Here is an 11,585-nt window from a genome sequence, read left to right on the forward strand (position 1 = left end):
AAATCATGAAGTCATTATATATTCACTGCAACCAAGTCCAAAACCAGATTAGAAACTGTTCTAGTTAATAATCACCACATGTTGAACATCTAGATACAGTTACACACATCTTGTCACCATCAATGAATGAGATAGTGCCAGCACAGCTAGTGAATTAATATAAATTTAATATTTAAAAAATTCACTAGTAGCTGTGCTGGCAATATTTCATTCCCTTGTCACAGTAATCTTTGAAAATCTACCTTAATTCCAAAGAATTCATCCATTAAAAAAATTCCACTTACCTCCAGAAAAATCATCAGCAGGGCTACTTAAACAAGCTCTCAGCGGCAGAAGAGAACAGGCAGCTAAAGGGCCAGCAAGCAGGGGAACACAACACCACCCAGTCGGCCAGTCCACAGCACTTCTCCAGGGCAAGACTCCAGCAAGCAAGGCAAGCAGCAGGGCTAGGCAATCCTTCCAGGGAGCAGGGCTAGGGCAATCCTTCCAGGCAGCAGGGCTAGGGCAATCCTTCCAGGCAGCAGCAGCAAATGAACCAGCAATCCACCGAAGACGTCCAAGAAATTTCAGATCTTAAGCACCACCTTTTATAGTAGAGAGTAAAAGGTAAAATTAGTAGCTGAAGCGCCGCTTTTTATGCAGTAATTTTCGCGGGCTTTGCGGGGATTTGACTTGCAATTCTATGTGTTGATTGGCTCCTTGCTGCACGAGCCTCATCTGCAGCAAGCAGCCAATCAACGAGAGTCCAAGACGGGAATGTTAATTTTTTTTTTTTTTTTTTACCATACGCGCTGACGAGCCTGACGTCGCTATTTCCGGACTCCGAGAGCAAGAACCGGAGAACCGGAGTGCCCTACTGATTTCCGGGCACTCTGGAAAAAAAAACGGAGGGGTGGCAACGCTACTGCAGTCTGTGTAAATTTATAGCTGTCTATGCCCCTTGTGGTGGCTTGCATGTCCAAAACCTATCCCTTTCTCACAACCAAAAGTGAAACTAGAGGTAAAACAACAAAATATGAATCAAAGTAAAGCTTGTTAATAAGCAGTCTCTTCCTACCTACAAACAGTTAAAAATAGTGATAACAAATGTAATATAAATTCAAATAAAACTGCTCTTACCAGTCAACTCCACAACAAATCAGCAACCAAGACAGGATTGTTTTGATATGCTCAGAATTTCCTCTTTGCAGTCTGTGTAAATTTATAGCTGTCTAAGCCCCTTGTGGTGGCTTGAGCTTGCCTGTCTAAAACCTATCCCTTTCTCACAACCAAAAGTGAAACTAAAGGTAAAATAAAATATGAATCAAAGTAAAGCTTGTTAATAAGCAGTTTCTTCCTGCAAACAGTTAAAAAATAGTGATAACAAATGTAATATAAATTCAAATATAACTGCTCTTACCAGTCAACTCCACAACAAATCAGAAACCAAGACAGGATTGTTTTGATATGCTCAGAATTTTCCTCTTTGCAGTCTGTGTAAATTTATAGCTGTCTAGGCCCCTTGTGGTGGCTTGAGCTTGCCTGTCCAAAACCTATCCCTTTCTCACAACCAAAAGTGAAACTAAAGATAAAACAACAAAATATGAATCAAAGTAAAGCTTATTAATAAGCAGTCTCTTCCTACCTACAAACAGTTAAAAATAGTGATAACAAATGCAATATAAATTCAAATAAAACTTCTCTTACCAGTCAACTCCACAACAAATCACAAACCAAGACAGGATTGTTTTGATATTCTCAGATATAATTCAGATAATTCAGAATACTGGTCATTACCACCTCCAACCACTGTAATCCACAGGAAGGGCCTATTATGGTAATAAGTCACCACAAATCTCCCTCTCTCTCCTGGTCCCTTTGCAGTAAAGCATGGGAGGAGGGCCATGCCTCTTCCAGTCACAGTATATGACCAAGGTTGTCATATACAGCCCTTTTGGCTATCACTTATTCTGGGTTTAGACATTTGGTTTGCTAATTCCCATTATCTACATTGTTCTAACATGCGCAATGCTGTTTCACTTTGGAGACCTGATGGAGATATGGGTATGGCTTGGTACAAAATCCACACGCTATGCTTTATTAATTAACAAATAAATGAATTTTTAGGCCTATATTTTAAAGCTCTGAGCAAAAGAAATGAGACCATACTATTAAATTTTAGGCACTAATCTGAAAATTTTAGATATAATTAATGATCAAGGATCTCTACAGACAATTGCTGCAGCATTAACTACTGGTTGATAGAAGACAAACATTTTCAGACATTCAAAACAAAAATTATACATGTAGTGATATTTACGTATACATCAAATCTTTCTGACATATCAGTAAAAAATAATACTGTGATGGATAATACAAAAAACAGACACAGATTTCTTAAAATGATTTTTCCAAGACTGTGGATTAAAAGTCCTACTAACTTAAGGGCAGGAGATGATAACCCTTGTGGAAATTCACATTTAAATTCTATTAGGGTTAAGGTTATGAGCTGTTAACGAGATGCTTTGCATGGTTAAGGGTTTTGATTTCTTCAGCCTTTCCTTGGCCTAGTGTGAGACCTTAAGCAAGTGACCTATCCCAACAGTGCTTTGAGGCAATTCATGCTGGGGATCCTTAACGATGGGGAAATATGCTTAGGCTTCTGTTTTTTTTTTTTTTTTGTCCTGGGACATCCAACCAGAAATTCCTCAGTGGGTCAGACCTTTGACGCGACTCAATAATTGTGGTAGGAATTTTCTCCTTCACTAAAATCTGAGGAATCCCCCTCGGTCCCTCAGATATAATCAGCTGAGCTTTCCCCTCAATATCGGGTGCAGATGTTGGTAAAGCCTCAGAGAACATGTAAGAATTTGGATCCATGATGGCCTCTGACAGGGTCGCAGCAGAGGAATCCAGAGCAAACACCAGATGGTCTTCAGGACTTTCAATAGCTTCTAAAGAAATGTTCAGTAGAATCTGGAGAACAACTGGGTCAGGCCTAACCTTGTTGGCCTTCTTAGCAGATGGCTGGCCCTTGGGACAGCAGGACTCCACCATAACACCCTGAGTCAACAGCTTAAGTCATTAGTTCTCAAGATATATGGATAATGAAGATAGGCAACTATGTAGAGTCTTAGGCGCAATCACCTGGCAGACAGAACAGTGTGTATGATTGTGGGAAGCAACCATGCAAAAATTATACTTATCATATGGTCTTTTTGTGGAATCTGCCTTCCCCACTGACATTTTCCCTTTCCTGATGACATGAACACAATACCAGACAATAGTAAAAAAAAAGAAGAGAAGAAACCCCAACAGGGCACTTATCTGAAAAATGGTTGGGTAACAGCACAGCAGACCAATGTATGATAATGATGTTCAGACTGGTTGCAAAGAAGTTCTGAGTGTTTGAGTCCATATGTCACCTTTATGTTATATGTCTTGTGCAGGGAACATATATGTGAAGTACAATGCCTATAAGATCTGAAGGCTTTTTTTTCACTGATTTGACATGCAAGCCACTACTTAGTAAATAATGGACAGTATTATCTTTTACTGAAACTGCATCATGCCTCTAGAAGTCTGAGTCAGCTCAGGCTCCTATCATACTCAAGATTTAAGGCTGTTGGAGGGTAATGGCTTCAGCAATTCACCTAGCAACTAGCCAGATGTCTGCTTTGCCCCCTGAAGCATTATAGCCTCCCCTTCCCACTTTGGAAGTAACCAGTAGGATGCTGTGTCAGTCCATCATTCAGGCAGTGCCCTTAATAACCAAGCTACAGTACCCCTTATGTTATCTTATTTTGCTTGCACTCCTCTGAGACCTTATACAGAAGAGCTGTATCACATTTGTTTAGTTTCACTCGACTATAATGTGTTCAGGAACAGGAATGCTTGGTAGTCAGCAGAAATGCCCTTTCTTTGCTATTGCTTTCTTATTGGTGTTTTATCATTACACAAAGCCCTTGTTCATTTTGTCCTTTTTTACAAGGGGGTATTACAAACTACCTTAATGTATTAAGCACTGATGGTTTCTTTTTGCTTGCTTTGTGAATGGTTGCATCTTTTACATGCTGGCAATAAAAAATAAACAGCATCATGCAAATTAGTTAAAACATTCTAAACATATGTATTTTTATGAAGTATGGCTACTACAGTACATATGTAAGAGTTAGAGATGCTTAATGTACTCCTGGTCATAATTTAAGAAAATACTTTATAAATAAAAGTAGACTGGCAACAGTACAGTAAGCAATAAACACTTATTGGATTCTCTGGCAGGTAATGCACAGAACTGGAGAATATATTTACAGTCCACCAATTCCAGGAGCAGTTCTTGTTAATATTGGAGATCTGATGCAAAGATGGACGTCTGATCTTCTAATCTCAACAGTAAGTCATCCATGCTTTATGAAAGAAAAAACAATCAGAGAGAGGTTTTTTTTCTACACTGACAGCATAATGTTATGTGACCAGTGATTATATAATTTTCTCATGCATTCTGTAGTCATATATGGCTATTGTTTTCTGTAATGTAAGTCCAAAAAGGGTACTATATTTTTACAGTTTTCATCAAATATTGCATACTTTGAGATTACATTTTGTTAGATAACACTTGTGTTAGCTGTAAATACAGGGGTGTGTATTGTGCAACCAGCCCATTATGAAACACATCCAAAGTGAGTGTCTCTTTGACCTCTTGTTCAGTGGTAAAATCTATATGATACACACCTTAAACATCTTATTAGACTAAGAAATACTGCAATTTTGAAATGTTATGGTTTAACTTTTCTTCTTTCATTTATAATTATGTTCTGATTTACATCTTGCCGTAACACATTTCTTCCACTAAATTTGAGCTGTGCTTTTAAAGAACTCAGAAATTAATGTATTTGTGGATTTAAATCCCACTAGATCTGTGGCCTTTTTTCAGGAGATACTCCAGGTGGTCTTTACACTGCGAAGGAAACTGCCCAGGACAGCAAAGAAACTCTCTTACTCACAAGAACAGGCACTTAAATCTTGCAGCTGTTACATTTTCACTTCACAAGATGAAAACTAAGTGTGCTAAAGGAAAAGTACAGTATGTGCCAGATAGACTGACTTCCTAGATAGAAATAAAACTGAATTGAAATCTCTGAGGTTGGGAAATACAACCTTGAGATATCATTATATTCTGATAAAGGCGATGATGCGAAAATTACAAAATAAGGTAAAAATATTAATGTCTGGAAGATTCTGTGTGTTATTTGAGGAGTACTGAAGTAACACTGGTATAAACTGAGATCAAAGAGTTTTGGCTGCAAGAAGGGTTTTAGAACTGATGCAACTGGTTTTAAGAGCACTTGGCTGTCCCATTTTTCCCAGGCTGCTAAATCATGCTTTCTTTCAACAGCCAGCGTCATTGGAAGAACCCATTCTTTCACACCATGAGTTTAGTAACATACCTGATGACTCCAAGTTGCCTTTGGGAAAAAATTACATTCCTAAGTTAAACATACTTGAATTCTTGGATTCTTTTCATGCCTTGTTTGATTACAAATTCAGTTACAACTTATTCATCCTGAGATTTTATATTATTTGCCAACATTCTCAGTCGGACTTTAGACTGTCTGTCCATCACAGTTTTTTAATACCATGTGCCATAGGGGCAAAAAAAAAATCCTCCTGCAGAAAAACAACTTGAGTTTAATTTGTCTGAGTCTATCACATTATACGCAAAGTTGTTCAGTCTGTAGAGGGTGTAACACTCCCACAAAATGGTACAGCAGAAAAAAATTTAAAAACGACTTTATGTCAGACAGCCTTTAATGGTTAGATCAGGAACTTTCCATTCAGCTAAATCTTCTCAAAACAAGAAGCATAATAAGAAGGGGAAAAAAGTGATTAGCAGCATTAAGCCTTCTAGCCTTTCACCTGAAAATGTTTGAAACATTACAAAACCTCATGGAACAAGAGGCAGAGTCCAAAACAAAGCTGCCTATCTTGATAGTCACTTAGCCTCAGGAGGCTCCTTTTGCTAGTCCTATGCTTTTTGTTTACAAATTCCTCCACCTTCGCAGGAACATAGCTGTCTGCACTATTTGGTCTTCACTTCTACTGTCAGTTGTACTGCAATCACACACAAGGCTGATTATAAGGTGTCAGCTACCATAAAAACATGAAAGCAGAAGGATTTTCAGGGAGAGTCATACTTGAGCAAGACTAGGGACTGATTTACCTGATAACAGTATACAGACAACTGTTTACCCCATGCCTGCTAAACAGGTGATGGTTCACCTGACAGTGGATCCCCATGTGCTGGCCCCCCTATAACCTCTGCCTCCACTGTCAGCCTACCTGCCATAAATGGTCTCAGTGTCAGATATTCAGCTGTGGTTGGACCATCTCCATCTCTGCAGGCATCGATCTTACTGGTGTGATTAGTGCTCTCTTAGCATTAAGGCCAAAAGCAAAGGGTGAAAATGTGGCAGCCCCATTTATTATAACCGAGGGAATTACTTACCTCACCCATGGTCTGCACTCCAGTCTACAATGTTTAAGATAGTCATAGTCCCCTTCTGACAAATCTCTGTAACTCTCTGTCTCTAGCAGCTTCCTACCCATCCTCCTTGAAGTTTACTTTCTCCAGTTAGTGATCTGTCCTCCCTGAGGTTTACCTTGTCCAATCAGTGATCCATCCTCCCTGAGGTTTGCCTTCTCCAGTCAGTGATCCATCCTCCCTGAGGTTTGCCTTCTCCAGTCAGTGATCCATCCTCCCTGAGGTTTGCCTTCTCCAGTCAGTGATCCATCCTCTCCTCCATACCCCAATGGCACAACCAAGCAAGTCTACAAGGCCAGCAGAGTTTGCCATGTTGGGACCTTGGATAATAAAGAAGGCAAGACATGCTTGGAGCCCTCATAAAGTTATGAACACAATTCTAAAGATGTTAACGGGAAGGATGGGACACCTTTTCCTTATTCACTTTAGATAATTCAAAATTTGGGCAGATTTTAAAACTTATGTGCAAGAGATGAGATGGTCCACGAGTGATATTCCATCATCAATAAAGATGAAAACATCTTCAGGCAATGGAGAAACCCTCTTGGGTGTTTGTACAAGCATTAGGTATTATTATGGACATTGTGAACTACACATTAAAAACCCTAACACCAGGCTCCAGTAATGAGTAAGGCAGACTGAATAATCTGTCCCCTTAAGGTGTGTTTATTGTGGGCTCAGAATTGTTGAATTAAGTACAGCATTTCCTCAAGGGATTGCATGACTGTGACCTCAAGGAAAGTGTTAGGTTTCCACAGCATCATCTTAAAGCAGTCTGGTGTTCCATTCCACATATGATGAGGTGGGTGGGTTGCTATGATAGCAGAAAGTGGCATAGTCATAGACTACATACTGCATTTTGAAGGATGTCAAAGTGTCCTTTATGGATTTGCTCTTTGGGAGTGTCTTGCTGTTTGTACCAGAAACTGATAAGTCACTATCTATGGAGGAGAAAGGGCAAACCCTTAAAAATACATGTGGGATCCTCAGTCACAATTCTGCTGCACTTGAATACACATGTGTCAGTGGAAACCTTGGTTTCACCAAAACCTGCAGCTTGTGTGATAAAAACTTCAAGTAAGTAAGTGAAGTTTCTTGGTTGATTACAAACAAGGACATTGATCCAAATGCTGAGGTCATAAACATTTTTCTGGGAGTTCAGTCTGGCCACTGCTGGAAGGGGGGATGTTCCCTTCCTGCATTGGCCTGTTTCAGTATCAAGGCTGTTACATGGGTAAGGGAAATGACAGTCAAACATGACATTCTGTCCTTTTTACTCCGTCCTACTATCTACCCTTGTCAGATGTTCTCCTTTAAAAAGAAAGTGTAACAAGTAAAGAAGTGCAGTTGGCTTTCAAAAAAGAATCAACCAGGAGGTTGTACATGACCAGAAGTGTCATACCTAGCATTCCAGATGATTTCTTTTTGTTCCAAAAGATATATGGGATCTAAGGCCAATATTGGACCTAAGTGAACTCAGGAAGAGTGCAAGAAGATTATTTCAGTCTTGAGCAGGATCTAGTCATTATCACTTCAGAATATCACCATGTGGCTTTACTTCAACCCCTAGATTGATTACAAAGTGCAAGTTGACAGCATCAACTTTTCTGCCACTGCAAGGAACAAAACTGATTCCTTGTTTGGACCAATGGTTTCTGATTTACGATAACCAAGATGGTCTCATCTAGTACAGGGACACACTACTTTTGACTTTTTTATCATTAGGGATACTGTTACTCCCCTAGATGCCAAGAAGTGTCAGGCCTTTTTTACTCCAAATGGAATTTCAGACAGCTCCTCTGATCTAACTTCATCTGCTCTTAGTAAGTCAAATGAGGTGATGGAGCCTAGGTTTCTGTCATTTCTGTGAGTGTTAACAGAATTCAGTATAAAAGTTGTGCTGTGATGAGGACAGAAGCAGTGTTGGGTTGAAAACAGAAGCTGGTTCTCTAGTAAACAGTTGAGAAGTTGTGTATGAATACATTTTTCTAAGATTTTGATAAGGGACACAAAATGGCAGTCGGCCTGTAGTTTGAAAGATTTGTATTGATTCCACCCTTGTGCAGTTGAATAATGAACGATTTGTTTTCCATAGTGAGTGGATTTTATTTTCAGATACAGATCGATTTATTAGAAATGAGACTGGACATGCAATAGCCCCAGCTGCTGTATTAAATAATTTGCCAGGTAGACTGTCAGATGCAGACGGGTGGATAGATGAATCCAATGGTACAGATACTTCATCCGCACAACACTATTGACAAATTGTAATTTGTGTTTAAGTCAATAGTTCTCAATAATTCTTTAAAGGAAGCAGGAAGAGAAAAAACAAAAAGAAAAGGAAAGGTGGCTGAAAATGACAGGAGAAAGCTTCACAGACACTTCCAAATACCAACCAGTGCTTCACTCCATCAACAAATCTTCTCTATATTCTGAGTACAACATACCTTTAAATGTGCTCAATACTGTAAAATATGCCCACTTCACTTCAAGATGTCTCTAACTTCTCATTTTAGCGTATCAGATTCCCTCCCAACCACTGTCACATTTTCAGACAAATCAAGCAGTTCACAAAAGGAAAATGGGAAGGCACTTCCTTATGAGAACTTTGGAGCAATTGCTGAAAACAAAATCCAACCTTTTGACCTAACTGGAGTACACTCTGTGTTTTACAGATTTGCTTGTCCTGTAGAATATCATTTAGTTAATAAATTGAAATAAACCTAATATTTTTGTAAAAAATGATTTCTCCTTTATAAAGTACTACACTCAGTTTATAATATCTCTACCACTGATGTTTTTTCTCTAACAAAGATTATCACTCAGAACAAAATGTGTTTTTCCCCACAGAAACACAGAGTAATGCTGCCCTCTGATGACAAGAATATTATCCGTCAGTCTGTCGCATTCTTTGTACATCCAGATGATGACACCGTGATTACCAGCTGTGATGGTTCAAATAAGTATCCTCCAATTACAGCAAAGAACTATGTGTTAGAACGATTTAATGATACCTACAATTAGTAGAAAGAAATATGATTTATAAGGGATTCTGTAATGAAATGCAATATGTGGTAGTATGTAAAACAAGAAGTAAACTGTGATGTGATTTCATGTCTGTTTTACTCAAACATAGTGATGCAACAGCTAAATTAGAAAATAAAATTTTTGATCTGAATGTTAAAATAATTTCAGATAATACTTTTCCTGACAGAATATGATAACGTCTTTTAAGTACTTGTCAATTTTAAAATCAGTTTGAAAATAGGAAGATGAAATTACATAGGGACATCAGCATACGATAACAGTAATGCATATTCTGTCCCAGCTTCTAACTACAACAATGATAAAAGAACAGACAGGCTAGTGGTATAGCATCTGTTGAGCCAATCAGCAATGAAAGGGGGGGTTTCTAATGCAGATGATTTTTTTGGGGGATATAGAACCAGTATGTATAACAGGGTCTATATCAAAATCATGAAAGATGGAAACCGCAAATACGTCGACACATAAAGAGCAAACCACCTAGTGAGCGAAAACCAAAACATCGAATGGATTTCCCTAACCAACAGTGCCATGCAGGTATACCTAAAATAAGTACAAAAAAGTAACATAACACACTTTTGCAGGGGGGCAAGCCCCCTGCACCCCCCATGTGGAGGGCTGCGCTCTCCTCCCCACCCTGCTTAAAGATACCAACTCCAAGACTGCACTAGAGTGGGGGAAAGGGTATATTCTCTTATCCCCAGAATCACACTACTGGCCAAACTAATCTGTTTGATGTTTTGCTTTTCGTTCAATAGGTGGTTTGCTCTTCTGGTAGTTTGCTTTTTATGTGTCGATGTATTTGCGGTTTCCGTCTTTCGTGATTTTAATATAGACCCAAAATAATACCGCAGAAAAGTTCAGACATCAACACAGAAAAACACTTAGTCTAATCTTCCTAATTCCTAGTTATTTCTAAGAGAAAACACAGTTCTAAATAACTTACATCTAGAGCAAAGCAGTGCTTGTGATGTTGGATGTTTTCAAGACAAATTACTCTGAGGTCTTTGATTCTCTCTCTTTAAATTGATAACACAGAGCTGCTTCACATGACATCATTCTTCACACTTCTCTGGTGTTCCCAGGCTAACAGAAACTACATTTACATTCTTTACATCTGGTCAGAAACCAGAGCAATAAAGGACATTTATACATGCAAATTCTAGCCATTAACTCCAGTCTTAAGACTATAGGCAGGATGCCTCCCTCTAGACATATAGGCTCCGAATTTTAACATCAAAGACAATCATAAAATGCTTGACTTAGCTTTCTAACAGCAGAGTGCACTGTTGTTACATTTTTGCAGTTCAATATCCAATGCAGTCTTCATATTTAAGAGAACAAGCCTGTCTTACATTAATATTTACAAATGACAGAATTATCTACAAAATTCTATCTGGCTAGGCTGGCATAATTAACCTATCTTCACACATCTTCCCCACTGGAAAACTCAAGCTAGTTTTTCAAGTGACCCTTGAGAAACACTGCTTGAGAGGGTTAGGTTTATCTGAGTATACCTTATGCCATTCCCTGTCTTGAAAGCCCACCTGCGTTGGCATTGCTAATCCCAATGAGGTGCTGCACTGACATATGCTTGCAACCCTAGGTTCCATCTTAGCAACTTGGCACTTTGCTGGCTGGATCTGTTCTTCCTTGTCAGGTCTGTGAGGGGAGCAGCTATGGTACTATAACTGGGGATGAACATTCTGTAGTACCCTGCTGTCCCTAAGAATGCCCTCACCTGCTTTTTGGTAACAGTTGCAGGCCATGCCTGAATGGCTTCTACTTTAGCAGGTTCTGGCCTGATCTTACCACTCCCAATTGTATATCAGAGGTAGGAAACCTCTGCCATACCCATCTGACATTTGTTTGGCTTAATGGTCAACCCTGCCCTCTGTAGTCTGCCCAGCACCTCCCTGACATGTTGAAGGTGCTCTTGCCAGGAATGGCTGTAGATGGCAATATCATATAGGTAAGCAAGGGCAAACCCTCCTGCTCCTGCTAGGATATGATCTACTAG

The 11,585-nt window shown here is 39.2% G+C and overlaps 1 protein-coding gene across 1 annotated transcript in view; it reads left to right on the forward strand.

Moving 5' to 3' along the window:
- The window catches only part of LOC122810862 (2-oxoglutarate-dependent dioxygenase htyE-like), a 165,750-nt gene extending 155,267 nt beyond the window's left edge, over positions 1–10,483 (forward strand). The window contains exons 6-7 of the mRNA XM_044082414.1: positions 4,261–4,371; positions 9,371–10,483. Coding sequence (XP_043938349.1) covers positions 4,261–4,371; positions 9,371–9,544 — 285 coding nt within the window. The 3' untranslated portion in view covers positions 9,545–10,483. The remainder of the gene's footprint in view (positions 1–4,260; positions 4,372–9,370) is intronic.
- Positions 10,484–11,585: the final 1,102 nt, after the last annotated feature.

This window comes from Protopterus annectens, chromosome 9.part0 (assembly GCF_019279795.1).
Source record: "Protopterus annectens isolate FY-2018-M chromosome 9.part0, PAN1.0, whole genome shotgun sequence".
NCBI lineage: Eukaryota > Metazoa > Chordata > Ceratodontiformes > Protopteridae > Protopterus > Protopterus annectens.